This window comes from Kogia breviceps, chromosome 8 (genome assembly GCF_026419965.1).
Source record: "Kogia breviceps isolate mKogBre1 chromosome 8, mKogBre1 haplotype 1, whole genome shotgun sequence".
Classification (NCBI taxonomy): Eukaryota; Metazoa; Chordata; class Mammalia; order Artiodactyla; family Physeteridae; genus Kogia; species Kogia breviceps.
The window spans coordinates 72,875,098-72,890,245 of NC_081317.1; the positions used below are offsets into that span (position 1 = coordinate 72,875,098).

The following is a 15,148-nucleotide window of genomic DNA, read 5'->3' on the forward strand; positions in this document are numbered from 1 at the left end:
AAATTTTTTTTAATTAAAAAAAATGTTTTTTGGCTGCACCACATGCATGAGGAGTCTTAGTTCCCTGACCAGGGAATGAACCCGTACCCCTGCAGTGGAAGCTTGGAGTCCTAACCACTGGACCGCCGGGGAGTTCCCCAAACTAAATTTTAAAACTTTAGTTTAGCACTCAGGAGACGGGTTGTAGTCTTTGTACCACTCCTGATTATATTAATAGGTGCCAAATTAATCAGATTTTAAACAACAGCCCCCTCCCCACAGTGGGGTTGAAAGTAGAAGTAAGATCACATGTAAGTGTATTTTACTTAATTTTTAAAGGTATTTCACAGGTATTAACCCTCTTGATTAAATTAGGTAATACAAAGAGCTTCTAGTACTTGGAGTCCAGCACATAATCACTGCTTAATAGCTCTGTTCCTTTTTATTCTGACAGCAGAGTTTGAGGTGGGCGTGATAGGTGCTAGCCCTGCTCAAAACAAGCACAGCCACCGAGAGTTTATAAGTGACTTGCATGCGGCTGAGTCGAGCTAGACATGCACTCGTAATCCCAAAGGCTTATTCCATCAAGCTGCCTTGGTCAGCATTTAGCGTTTCCTGGGCCCTGCATGGCTCTTTCTCCACTCTGAGTCTCTCCGGTCTCTGTCACCTCTTAGATGGATTGTAAGTTCCTCAAAGGGAGAGTTTTCCTTTGACCGTCACAACCATGAACTTCAACCCTTGACTTCAGTGCAAGTTTAGTTCTTGAATAAATGTGTATTAAATCGATCCAGGTAGAAAAACACAGATTGGTGCTCAAGTGCTGAAACTTCTGGAGCAGTAATCATGGTTTCTTCAGTTGAGAGGCTTCCCCCTTTAGGTTTTATTTTTCACCTCTTGTCATCTTCTGACTCTTCTCTCTGCCCTTCCACCACATACCATTTGAGTTTGGACGCCGAACTGGCAAAGGTGAGAAACATTTTTGGCCTGCTATAGAGGATGGAGCTCTCTCTGTGTAAAACCAGGTACCAGGGGATAGCGTTGCCAAATTCAAAGCCATGCAATTAATGAACAACAAGCCAGCTTGTCTGTGCTGCTGTTTGTTATCGACTGCCACAGTGGGCCCCACGTGGGAACTTATCTTGAGGTGAGGGTTCTTTCATTCTCTGAGAAGATTTTTATGTAATGAAACCCGTATTTAGTGTGATAGTCACGTACATGCCCCTGTGATCTGGATGAAATCCGGGAGCTTAGCTTTTTTAAACACCGAAATGAGTTGGGATTCTGTATTATGTGGGTTCACTGTTATACATTTCTCTATTAATCTTGAATCTAATTAATCTGTATTTCCGTCTTATATGCATGTAGAAAAGAATTTAATGCTTTGCTCTGTCATGAGATCTCAAAACTAAGTTCGTCTTCGGATTTTATCTTTAAAATCCATTTCCTTCTTTTTGACCCTATATGAAAGTGAAACCACTAGCTCCCCTAACTTGGAAGTTAAAGGTATTCTTTTACAATATGGTTTTAGCATAGATGCAGTTGTGACCAGCCCATCTGGCTCAGGCCTGGATGTGAGAACAGGTGTGATTGGTGAATCCAATAACACATCCTTATTTGGACAGAAGATGTAATTTCCCATCCCCTGCCAGCTTCTAGTGATAGCTCCAGTCTGTGCTATCAATCTTGTCCAGCTTTCACAAGGCTGTTTCTTTTAGATAAGGAATTTCCCTTTATAAACCTGTCAGCTAACCATGATGACGCTCTACTCTGTTTCTCACTTGTTTCTCTAAGCCTTCTGTTCCTGAGCTGTCTCCAGTTATTGGTTTGACCTTTATTTTATCGACTGCTTGTAATAAATCCTGAAAACCACTTATAGAAGGATTTTATTTTAATTTTTCTCTTAACCCCAATGAACAGGATTCCAAGAGAGGATTTGGAATTGCAGTGTCTGGAGGCAGAGACAACCCACACTTTGAAAATGGGGAGACATCAATCGTCATTTCTGATGTGCTCCCGGGTGGGCCCGCCGATGGGCTGCTTCAGTGAGTGTCCTTACCCCCTGCCCCCAACCCCTGCCAGCCCACTGGTTGGCCCTAGACAGGGGGCTTTGAGTGGTGTGCACTTCTAAAATTCAAAAAGAAAAGAAAATTTTATATATGTATATTGAAAAGTCTTCAGGCAGTAATGGAGACCATAACACACCATGTTTTAACAATCCCCAAACCTTTGGGAACATCCAGACTTTGAATAGAGGAAAGCAATAATTTCCACAGGAAGATGGTTATATCTATCATAACTATCATTCCTGGGTTTAGGAATCATTTATGAACATGGAGTGTAAAATTGGCATGCTCTTTTTTTTCCCCTAATGCCTACCCACACTGTCTATATTTATTTTCATTTTTATTCATTAAGAATGAGGATAATCTGCTTAATGATTATCTAATTTGTAAGAGGGATGTAGAAATTGGAAAAATTTACCAAATGGAAACCCAAGTTTTCCAACTGCCAGGCTTCTGGTCTGAAGAGCAAATGCCATTGGAAAAGATACATGTCTGAGTCTGCTTAGGATAATTTCTCAGGGCAGAATCTAAAGTCATTTACACAGCTGCCTTGGCCACATGGCTCCAAAATTTAGCTTCTGTTGGCATTTCATCTCAATGGTCCTCTCCAAGTTAGTATTCTTTCATACAGAGAGCATGGTAGAATTTTTACATGATTTTTTTGGATGAGACAAAGTAAGAGTTAGGGTTCTGTGACCTCAGAATTTCTTTAAGAATCTGAGGCGAGCTCTTGATTTCATCCCCTCCAAAACACGAGTGAATATCAGCCTCCTTTGGGGAGATCTGTAGACTTGCTGAAACGCACCGTGTACCATGGGTAAGGAAGCCCTGACACACAAGTTCCACCTGTGCTCAAACCTCGCTGCCATCCAGTGCATCCTGGAGGGACCCTGTGGGTTTGGGTCCTTCTCCTCAGGTGGTTTCCAGGAAACACTGTCCAAAATGGGCTGAGTGGCTCCTGGGTTCCTTCCTCAGAAGAGCTCAGACCAAGTTGATGGATTAAGCCTCAGGAGTCATTAGACCCTGAGCCCTTTAATAAGCATTTTGGGTCAATCTGCCACTTTTATTTGTTCCTAAATAAATGATTGAGAGGGACGAGATGGGAGTTTTTCACATTCCATTTTTCTGTTTTATTTGCAGAGAAAATGACAGGGTGGTCATGGTTAACGGTACCCCCATGGAAGGTGTGCTCCATTCATTTGCTGTTCAGCAGCTGAGGAAAAGTGGGAAGATCGCTGCCATTGTACGTTCTGGGTTTGTTTTCAGCTCGCTTCGGTAGGACTTTGTTTTTATGCCCAGAAGAAAATGACTACTTGCTCTTCAGCCCTATCTAGGGACTACTATTTCCATATCCTCAGTACTTTGGGAGGGTGATGTTAAGGGTGATATAAAGATGTACGTGAGTGACCCCTCCCTGCCTTCTCATCCTAACTTAAGACCGGTGCTTCTCTTGTCTGAGTGAATTTGCCTTGAACCAGGTTAAACAATTATTCCCTAAGAGAATTAAGTAGATTGAGAACAATGGTAAAACAGCATTAATTTAGAGACTAAATTATAAGCTCAGAAACTCATTTGTAAAGGCCCTCACAGGATCTGTTCTATCTTCATAAACTCCTGTTTCTTAGGAGATACTGGCAATCTGTACCATTCACTCATTTATTAGCTCACTCAGTCATTCAGCGAACATTGGTTGAAAATGACCTGAAGCAGGTCTGAGCTGCAAGGAGTGTTCATTCCAGTGGGGCAAGTGGACACACTAAGCGAGAATTGGAACACAGTGTGTTAGGGGCAGTGCTGGGGAGATGCATCGGGTGTGTGGTATTTAACTTTTTTTTCAACTTTATATTATGAAAATTTTCAAACAAAAAGAAAAGTTCAAAGGTTAGTATAATCAACACATATATCTTCTACAATGTTAATATTCTGCCATATTCACTTGATTTTTCTTTATGTATGTATATAAAGACATACATATTTTTAGTGAACCGTTTGAGGGGAAGTTGCAGACATGACAGTTTAATCCTTCTTACTTCTCAAGTCTCCTAAATAAGGACATTCATCCACATAATTATACTACTATTATCCTATTTAACAAAAGTAGCTACAGGCTGTATGTCAGAGCTAATGGAGGTCTCCGGGAGGGCTCACACCAATGAGTACTTGCCAGAACTTCTGCTGCCAGTGTCCTTGTCCCCATGGTGAGCTGCCTGCTGCTTCTGCAGGAGACCCTCCAACACTAGCAGGCAAATGAAGATAAGACATTGTCAGCCAACCTAAAATACCTTTCCTTGAGAATTTTGGTCTTTCAGACTACCAGTTAGGTTCTAACGAGGTGTTATTCTAGGACTTTAAAAGAGGAGGGAAGAGATATGGGAACATATGTATATGTATAACTGATTCACTTTGTTGTAAAGCAGAAGCTAACACACCATTGTAAAGCAATTATACTCCAATAAAGATGTTTTAAAAAAAAAGATAAATACAGACAGTAAAAAAAAAAAAAAAAAAAAAAAGAGGCGGGGCCTTGTTATCTATCATCTTCAGCTGTGGCTGTTGCTGAACATTTGAAGACAATGGGTTGCATTTTATTAGTCTACAAAGACAGCAAATGTAGTCTAAGAGCACTGAATTGAATTCTTACATGGGGAAATTCTTAACAAACCTATGGAAACGCTTAAACTTGCTATTCCATCAGGGATATACACTCTTCAGAATAATTTACTCTATGTGGCACTGTCAAATCTAGATGCAGCTACTTATCAGGTCACATATCAGTTGAAAATTCTTACAACTGCATTATTTTCTGTGTCGATGCTTAGTAAAAAAATTAGGTGTGTACCAGTGGCTCTCCCTAGTAATTTTGATGACAGGAGTTGCTTTTGTACAGTGGCCCTCAGATTCTCAAGCGCTTAATTTTTTTTTTAATTCTTTATAAATTTATTTATTTGTTTATTTTTGGGTGCATTGGGTCTTCGTTGTTGCACACGGGCTTTCTCCAGTTGTGGCGAGTGGGGGCTTCTCATTGCGGTGGCTTCTCTTGTTGTGGAGCACGGGCTCTAGCCACACGGGCTTCCGTAGTTGTGGCACGCAGGCTCAGTAGTTGTGGCTCGCGGGCTCTAGAGCGCAGTCTCAATAGTTGTGGCGCACAGGCTTAGTTGCCCTGCAGCATGTGGGATCTTCCCGGACCAGGGCTTGAACCCGTGTCCCCTGCATTGGCAGGTGGATTCTTAACCACTGAGCCTCCAGCGAAGCCCCAAAAGCACTTAATTCTAAGGAACTTTCACCTGGCTCACAATTCGTAGGCCTCATGGCAGTTTGCACAGCATGTTTTTCAAGTGGCTTTGCTGGGTTTTACTTTGAGACAATCTTAAAAGAAACCAAACAATCAGTGTGGATAAGAAACATTCAACTTGGTTTTTGGGGGAGTATATTTGGATTAATTGGTGTATATGTTTATGATGGAGAGAACTGGAATCAAAGAATAGATTTTTTTCTGGGGTATAACCGGCTGACATGGATAATTGTTGTTCTTCAGGCACTGGGTGGCCTTGTAATAGCTGCTGTTATTAAGTATGCGGATAACTTTTTAAAAGGATTTGCAACCTCTGTGCATAATATTATCAACACTGATATCTTATTTTTGACTACAATATTTCATACCAACCAGTGACTTTTCCCTTGGAGCCATCCTTGTAATAAGAACTACTTTCCTGTATGGTTATGATCCCAAACATGCAGGAAATCCCACTAAAGCATAGTGGTAATACTATCTTTATCTGTTTTTTCACATTGGCGCACTGTGAATCTCGACATTAATCCTGAACAGAGGACTAATACAGATTCTAAGAAAAAATCACCATGCTGAGTCTGATTATAATGTTCAAATGGTTTGAAAATATAAAAGTTTAAGGATAAAATATATGTATATGTAGCAAAATGCCCACTGCATCTAGAAATCAAAACTTGAAAGTATTTCCAGGGAGTAGAATAATTATCAGAGGAAACTTGAAATCTGAGTTTTAAAAGATTTTGTTTTTGATGCTGCAGAAATAACCTATGCACTCTTTGCACGAGCACACAATAAATGTCAGACATCAATTTTGCAAATTAGATATATTTAATTTTATTAAATGTTTTTTATCTTACTCTTTCTGTACAGATATATCAAATAACATGGATATTCAAAGTTTGACAATTATAATTACCTATAATTTTGCACATATAAAGCTGTGAAGAAATAGAAGTATGATTTGAAAAACATTTTCATGTATCTCAGATTTTTATATTTATACTGAAGATAACTAAACAAAGGATTGCTATATGTTGCAGATGTTCAAATGCATAAAAATTGATAAAGTAACATTCTGGGTCTGATTTGTCAGAATAAAATTCATATTTAAATTTAATATAAAGAAATATACACATTATTTCTCCACCTACATTTTAAGATCTTTTAGTGCTTCAAAACTGCTGGAAGCAATCCAGTTGTTCCTGTGCTAGATAGTATACTGCCAGTGACTTTTACACTAATGGAGTTTTGTCCTTAATTGTATTTCTTTTCTGTAAATCAGATAAATCCTTGTTATTACTTTAAAATAAGAAAAAGTAATAATAACTCTACAATATCATTTAATATACAGTCCATACCATAAGATGACTTTGGTAGATTATTTTTCTTCCCCATCCAGGATCCAATCAAAGTTCACTCATCACATTTGGTCCTAATCACTTTAGTCCATTTTAATCTTTTTTTTTCTTTTTTTAAAGAGACAGCCTTTATTTTTAGGATTTTTACATTGAAGACTTCAAAAAGTGGTAGGTTTTTAGAACTTATTGAGCTGTATTTAAATGGAACTGTTGACAAAGTTTCGCCAGAAATAATCTGAACAAGCGGGAAAATACAGTTAATGCTACTGAAATCTACTAAAGTAATTCCAGGACATATGGTTTATCCAACATAACTATACCTCTAAATGCTGTCACTGATATGAAACTGACTGATTTTCTAAACACACAGTGGTATAATTAACAATTCAATCACTTCTGTTCTTTCCTGAATATATAAAAATTAAAATATCAATTAAAAAACTAATATATTCTTGTCTTTAAATGTTCCTTACAGATACAATTTCAATATTTTCATTCAATAGTGGTGTGGTTTAAGAGATTTTTCATTCACAAGTCAAACAACAATCCACCCAAAGGGAACTGATAGTCTATAGGCTCATAGTGCAAATAAAGAGTTCAGGAATGTGGCAACTGACCTTTCTAAAATACAAAACAGATAAAATTCTTAGAAGATACATGCAGTAAGCTCTACTAAGCAGCTGGTCACAGAACTAGAACATTTGGTAATTTTCCTGGTGATTTCAATGGGACTCCATATGTTTCCATACTCAACTTGAACTCTCATCTTAGGCTTTGTATTTTGCTTTTCCAGTTTCGCTAATGACACAAACATGATTCAAATCCCTGAAGTATTCATTGTAGTTGAGGGCATAGCCTACAACAAACTTGTCTGGAATTTCAAATCCAACAAAATCTGGTCTGTATCCAACACTTTGAGAGGTCCTTTTCACCAGCAGGCTTGCAGCCTTGACCATCTTTGGATTATGCTGCTTGACCAAGGAAAGCAAGGTTTGCCTTGTTTTGCCAGTGTCAGTTATATCTTCAACAGTCAAGACATTCTTTCCAGTTAAAGTTGAGAGATCATCTCCACCAATTACTTTTTTTTAAACATTTTTATTGGAGTATAATTGCTTTACAATGGTGTGTTAATTTCTGCTGTATAACAAAGTGAATCGTCTATACGTATACATATACATATATCCCCGTATCTCCTCCCTCTTGCATCTCCCTCCCTCCCACCCTCCCTATCCCACCCCTCTAGGTGGTCACAAAGCACAGAGCTGATCTCCCTGTGCTGTGCGGCCACTTCCCACTAGCTGTCAGTTTTACATTTCCCACCAATTACTTTTACGTCACCTGTTGACTGGTCATTACAGTAGCTCTTCGGTCTGATAAAATCTACAGTCATAGGTATAGATGTATCACTGTTTCTCTTCAGTGCTTTGATATAATCCAGCAGGTCCACAAAGAATTTATAGCCCCCCTTGAGCACACAGAGGGCCACGATGTGATGACCTCCCATCTCAATCACATTCTTGAGCCAGCCATTCGGTCCTATCCATAATTAGTCCATGAAGAATAAACACCTTTTCCAAATCCTCAGCATAATGATTACTAGGTCATAACCTGGTGCATCATCACTAATCACGATTCTGGGGCTGCAGGTTGCCGTAGCGGAGCCGGCTGGTGCGCGGGCTGAGGGCGGTCTGAGAAGGAGAAGCCGGCGGGCCGAACAGGAGGCGGGGCGGGGGGGGGGGGAGCAGAGTGGTCCCCCGATTCGCCGCCGCCTTCGCTCAGCGCCCAGGCGCCAGTCCATTTTAATGTTAAAGGATCCCTCTTTTACCTCCTCTCTCCCCTTACCTGCCCCCCCCCTTTTGAATGATATTGACTTTTGGATGAATCTACGTAGTTGTATACAGAATGTCTCACTTTCTGGATTTTCATTTTTGTAACTTAGTGATTTAAAGCCCTTTGGTGCTTTTCACACTTTGAGTAGAAGCAGATTTTGGAGGCATTGTGCTCAGAGTTTTATACTCATTGTCTTATTTTGTCCTTGACCCCCTGAGGGGTCCTCATTTTCCAGATGAGGACCCTGAGGCTTAGCGACTGGGTGGGGACACAAGAGTTTTACTGGAAAGAGAACCCAGGCTCTTAACCACTGCATTCTCTATGTTTGGTTGTGATTGTCTTGCGTCCACACTGTTTGTTTTGTGACAGGTGGTCAAGAGGCCCCGGAAGGTCCAGCTGGCCCCGCCGCAGGGCAGCCCTCCCGTCCACGAGCATGACCGGGCTTTCGAGCTGATGGACGAGTTTGATGGCAGAAGCGCACGCAGCGGGTACAGCGAGAGGAGCCGGCCCAGCAGCCGCGGAGGGCGCAGCCGCAGCTGGGAGGACAGCCCGGAGAGGGGTCTTCCCCACGACTGGGCGCGCAGCCGGGAGCGGGACCGGATCCGGGGCCGGAGCCTGGAGCGGGGCCTGGATCACGACGACGACGACGACTACTACCGGCGAGCCCGAGAGCGCAGCCGTGGCCGCAGCCTCGAGCGGGGCCTGGACCACGACTACGATGACTACCGGCGAGCCCGGGAGAGCAGCCGCGGTCGGAGCATTGACCCGACCTACGATCGCGCCTACAGCCCGGAGGGGGAGTATGGCCGCAGGGCCCAGCCCGATGCCCGGTACGGGGCATCCCAGAGCCGCAGCCGCGAGCACCTCCGCTCCCGCAGCCCCAGCCCCGAGCCGCGGGGGCAGCTGGACTCGGACAGGCCCATCGGGGTCCTTCTGATGAAAAGCAAAGCAAATGAAGGTAGTCATGCTTGATGAAGAAAAAGCACTATAATAGCTAACTCTTAACGTGGAACCTGCTATGTGCCAAGCACTGACCTAATAAATGCTTTGCACAGATTAGCTCATTTTGTCCTCACCACCACCCCCTGTGGGAGTTAATCATATCTTCATTTTATAGACAAGGACACTAGAGGCACAGAAAAGTTCATTGACTTGCACAAAGTTGTATCATCAGTCGCTGAGCCAGGTGGTGGAAATCTGGCTTTAAACTGATAGGCCAGAGGTTCTCAGAGCAGCATAAATATCACCTGGACGCTTACTAGAAATGTAGAGTCTCAGGCCCCAGACCAGCCCCCACTGAATCAGAAGCACTGGGGTGGCCCCTGGAGTCTCTGTGTTAACAAGCTATCTTGGTGAACCCAGTGCAGCTTAAACTGATAAAACCACAGTAGGGGACAATACTCCAGCTAATCTTGCTTGAGTTTTTGCTCTGTGCCAGGGCCCTCTGCGGAATAAATACTTCCTAATTTAGTCCTCACCAGAAGCCTTTGTGGTAGGTAGGAGACTTCATTCCTCTTTTACAGGTGGGTATAGCAAGGTGCAGAGAGGTTTTTGGTGTGTCCACAGATGAGGCAGGCTCTGGCCCAGGCTGCCTGTCCCATGTTGCATGCCTGGAGCACTTGCATATGCTTAAGCACTTCCAGATTCACTAAACCCCTTTGTGGCAGCTGGACGAGTGAGTAGCACTTGCAGTTTAGGTGAGGCTTCTGAAACTCAGAGATGGGAGGTGACTTGCCCACATCTTGAAGCTGGTAAGTAAGTGGTGGAGTTGGAGCTCAGACTTCATCTCTTGGAAATAGATGATAGGAAACAAGTAGGTAAATGAACAGGGATTTAGAGCCCCATGTTGAGCTATTCCTTGCATTGATTCTTGGCTTCCAACTTTTTGAATTCCTGGTAACATATCTTTTATCTCTGCTTGTTCTCTAATTGTCCTCCTTCAAAGAGGAAAAAAGATGAAGAGTACCCAAGAGTGCAAAGTGAAAGATCTCTTGCTTTTTAGGTTGGGAATTTGCATTTTAAAGAGCCTATCAGATGAGAGGGTTTGTTTTCTTTACTTCTTCTAGAGGAGCATAAACAGTTGAGTTATACAATTGGGTACCTATTGAAAGGATATTGAGGTAACTGCAAGGATGTGAATAATGGGATACCTGGAGCCCAGGTCCAGAAAATAAAGGTGAAAGTTGAGATGGTACTATCTCTGAGGAATGTGCATCTTGGGAGATTTAAGAATTCTAGAAAATCTTTATAACCATGGACAATGACATATTAATTCATCAACCCCCAAAAATTACATTGTAAAAACCATTCTGCTTCCAGATTGTGGACTGTAGAGATGTTTTGAGAAAGATAACTTGACACAAGGCCTCCTTCACAGAGGTCTGATGCATGCCCTGTAGGACTTGCACCCAGATTCTTGAGTTCCCCATTGCAGTGCTTTTCAGTATTTTCCTCCTCCTCTTTCTCCTCTTCCCTCTTCTCTTCCCCGCCTCCTCCTGCCACAGAAAGAACCACATCTTGCAAATAATCGTGGAGGCACCAATATGTGAAAAACTTGGCCAAGTGTTTCATGGAACGGTACTTACTCTGTGTGATGATTTTTGAGAGGTTCTATTACATTAAATTAAAAAATACTAGTCACAACTCACTAAATTGATTTCAAGACTCACTCATGAGTTGTGACCCACAATTAAAAAGATGTGTGTCCTAAGAAACTGCCCACATCATGCCTGGTCTTAGTAATACTACTAAGGAACAAAGAGGGTTCATGCCCCTTTGCTGATACGACATTTTACTGCTTCTGGGCCATTTTGCTTTTTAAACTTAGAATTCAGTGTTTGCTTGTTTGTTTTTTCCAAAGTTCTACTTTTTAAAAGATTTTTTAAGCCACCTTTTGCTAAGATGACACAGTAGTTTAACTATCACTAGCTAGAGTTGCATAAGAATTAATCTTTAAATATATCTGGCTGTAGGCAAAACCTACATTTGATTAAGAAAAATAGAATCCATTCACATGGCCAGCTTTTACATGTTTCATGGGCATCAGATAGCCTTGCTAGTAAAAGTCTTAGAAGCTGGCCCACTGACTTTTTTTCCTCATTTGAGAGGTGCCCACAAACATACTAATAGCAACCTATTTGTAATTTTACAGTAAGAGCGCAGTTTTTAAGAGGATGGAGGAATTGTTGACACGTGAGAAAGAAGTCATTGCTCAAGTTTGTCTCAGCCTTCTGTCCTGGGATGTGAGGTTGTTTAACCTGTAAGGAATTGCCATCCCTGAAGAAAATGCTGTCTGTCTTACCTTTATTCTTTCTTGAGTATCAGCTCCCTTAAAGGGTGGGGGTGGACCTTAACAGCTTTAATCCTTGTGGTAAGATCTGCATCTAACTTACTATGAGTCACTTAAAACTTATCTTTAAATCTACTTCTAAGTGGCAGAAAGTTACTTTATTTTGAATTGATAAGATTTTTTTTTAATTGGAGTATAATTGCTTTACAATGTTGTGTTAGTTTCTGCCGCACAGTCCCGTGAATCAGCCATATGCATACACACAACCCCTCCCTCTTGGACCTCCCTCCTCTCCCCCACCATCCCACCGCACTAGGCCATCACAGAGCACCGAGCTGAGCTCCCTGTGCTATACTGCAGGTTCCCACTAGCTATCTGTTTTACACATTGTAGTGTATTTATGTCAAACCTGATCTCCCAATTCATCCCACCCTCCCCTTCCCCACCGTGTCCATACACCTGTTCTTTACGTCTGCCTTTCTATTCCTGCCCTGCAAATAGGTTCATCCGTACCATTTTTCTAGATTCCACAAATATGCATTAATATACGATACTTATTTTTCTGTTTCTGACTTCACTGAGTCCACAACAATAATAATAAAATTTGAATGTGCCTCTTTTAAAACCTGCTAGGTTTACGTAGCTTCCTAAAATAACCAAAATTCATCCTTAAAGTGTATATTTTTACAAGTTTAATAAGTAAGATCAGAAGAGTCTGAATAGTATTTAAAATATACATACTTAGTAAATACGGTGGTTTTTCTTGAGAGCAAATGCAAAGTCCATAAATCCCCAGAGCTATGCCAGTTTTAGATGAATACTTTATTTGTTGCTTTGCTGGCTTATTTACCCCTTTTCTTCACACAGTGACATTTTTTCAGTGCCAAATCCCACACAATATAAATTGTTACAGACAGAGGGTTTGCTATTTGTGGTACCTTCCTGTAGGCAACTGTATTGTCAGTAGAACATGCCTGTTAAGATGTACCGAATTGTTTTTTTTTCTCCCCAACATTTTGTTTTGAAAAGTGTTAATTTTGTGGCAAATAACTCAAATAGCCTTCACCTAGTTTTACCAATTGTTAACATTTTGCCACATTTGTTTTCTTTCTCCTTTTTTTCCCTTTCTCCCTCCCCCGTCTTCCTCCCCTACCATATCTCTCTGTCTCTAAATGGTGTTTTGGAACCACTTGAAGGTAAGTTGCAGGCAACATGACCCTTTACCCCTAAGTATTTCAGCAGGTATCTCCCAAGGATAAAAACATTGCCCTTCATAACCATAATGCCATTATCACTCTTAAGAAAGTTAGCATTAATATGCCTTTTAATATATTATAATGCGGGGCTTCCCTGGTGGCGCAGTGGTTGAGAATCCGCCTGCCGATGCAGGGGACGTGGGTTCGTGCCCGGGTCCGGGAAGATCCCACATGCCGCGGAGCGGCTGGGCCCGTGAGCCATGGCCACTGAGCCTGTGCGTCCGGAGCCTGTGCTCCGCAACGGGAGAAGTCACAACAGTGAGAGGCCCGTGTACCACACACACACACACAAATATATATATATATATATATTATAATGCAGTTCATTTTGAAGTTGCTCCAAAATAATGTAATCCACCCCTCCCCCCCACCTCTACCCCATATTGCATTGAGGTTCTAGTGAAGTTTCATGCAGTGCATTTGGTTTTTATGTCTCTTTTAATCTAGAACAGCCCTTCTGCCTCTTTTTCTTTCTTTTTTTTTTTTTTTAATGACATCGACTGTTTTGACAAGTGAAGGCCAGTGGGCTTACAGCCTGTCTCACATGCAAAATTAATTTTTCATACGTATTTTTAAATCATCCTAAAAGCCAACCTTAGTTTTCTGAACACATTGATGACATATGTGTTTGTTTGTGTGTTTGTCTTCTAGAGTATGGTCTCCGGCTCGGGAGTCAGATCTTCATAAAGGAAATGACTGGAACAGGTCTAGCATCTAAAGATGGCAACCTGCATGAAGGAGACATCATTCTCAAGGTGGGTGGAAAAGGGCAGAGAACAGATGGGCTCATGCTCAGCTTCCTAGTCTGTATTTCCGCGTTCAAGTGCCAACTCAGTGAAACTTTGTTGAGATAGGAGTCAATAATAAGACAAAGCCAGGAAGAGCAGCAGAGAGGTCATTTTTATCAAGAAAACCAGACTTGGAGATTTGAAATAGTGTAGTGTCAGTTTAAAAAAAAAATCTTGGGGGTTCCTTGGTGCAGTGGTTAAGAATCCGCCTGCCAATGCAGGGGACATGGGTTCGAGCCCTGGTCTGGGAAGATCCCACATGCCGCGGAACAACTAAGGCCGTGTGCCACAACTACTGAGTCTGCGCTCTAGAGCCCGCGAGCCACAACTACTGAGCCTGTGTGCCTAGAGCCCGTGCTCCGCAACAAGAGAAGCCACCGCAATGAGAAGCTGGTGCACCACAACGAAGACCCAACACAGCCAAAAATAAAATAAATTAAATAAAAATAAATTTAAAATAAATTTTTTAAAAAACTCAACAAAGTCTTTCCTCTTTCCTGTTTATTAAAAGTTGAAGCTCTTGTTCTCTAAACAAAGGAAAGATGAGAGGGCAAGTTGGTGGTATATGAATGCTGAATATTTAATAGTTTTTGTAAACCTCTCTAGTCAGGAAACATGTTCCAGTAGTAAACCAAACCATCGTCTTGAGCTTGGAAGTTAAATAAATTAGCAGAGTAACTTAAGTACACTACAGCTTTATCAGGCCTGTGTTTGGGTTCCAGGCATGCGGGGTTATATTTAATTTAAAGGATAATTCATTTTTATTCAGTCAGTCATCCTAAAGCCCACGTCTGTTTGAGTAACTGAGCAAAGCCCTTAACTTTTTAGAAGAGGAAAATAAGAATTTTCTATTTTGCTGTGGGTAGTTGTATTGCATGGAACTTTACTGTTCTTCATAAACACAGATAAATGGAACCGTAACTGAGAACATGTCTTTAACGGATGCTCGAAAACTGATAGAAAAGTCAAGAGGAAAACTCCAGCTCGTGGTGTTGAGGGACAGCAAGCAGACGCTCATCAACATCCCGTCATTAAATGACAGCGACTCAGAAATAGAAGGTAAAGGAAGGGGAGGCTGTGAGCTGAGCTGGAGGAGAGTAAGACTGTTGCTTCTGCATTGTCATCTCTATTTAGCATAGCCCTTCACCTGGAAGTTAAATTTCTAACAGAAGCCTCTCTTTTAAACTTTAATTCCAGGTTTGGTTGTTATTTTCTTATTAAAGGGTCTGTTGAAATTAGGATTCCAGTATGAAATTCTGGTGAACTTGTGAATCCCAGTGGACTCTGATTTAGGCC

At 41.5% G+C, this 15,148-nt stretch overlaps 1 protein-coding gene and 2 pseudogenes across 9 annotated transcripts in view; 2 read left to right on the plus strand and 1 right to left on the minus strand.

Annotated features, from left to right (window-relative positions):
• Positions 1–15,148, plus strand: part of TJP2 (tight junction protein 2) — a 130,680-nt gene that overhangs the window by 87,913 nt on the left and 27,619 nt on the right. For all 9 annotated transcript variants that reach the window (XM_059072710.2, XM_059072709.2, XM_067039558.1 and 6 more), the window contains 5 exons: positions 1,897–2,021; positions 3,183–3,285; positions 8,889–9,477; positions 13,716–13,819; positions 14,758–14,911. In XM_059072710.2, the coding sequence (XP_058928693.1) occupies positions 1,897–2,021; positions 3,183–3,285; positions 8,889–9,477; positions 13,716–13,819; positions 14,758–14,911 (1,075 nt within the window). The remainder of the gene's footprint in view (positions 1–1,896; positions 2,022–3,182; positions 3,286–8,888; positions 9,478–13,715; positions 13,820–14,757; positions 14,912–15,148) is intronic.
• On the plus strand, positions 3,436–5,738 carry LOC131761482 (UDP-N-acetylglucosamine transporter-like; annotated as a pseudogene).
• On the minus strand, positions 7,164–8,487 carry LOC131761483 (hypoxanthine-guanine phosphoribosyltransferase pseudogene; annotated as a pseudogene).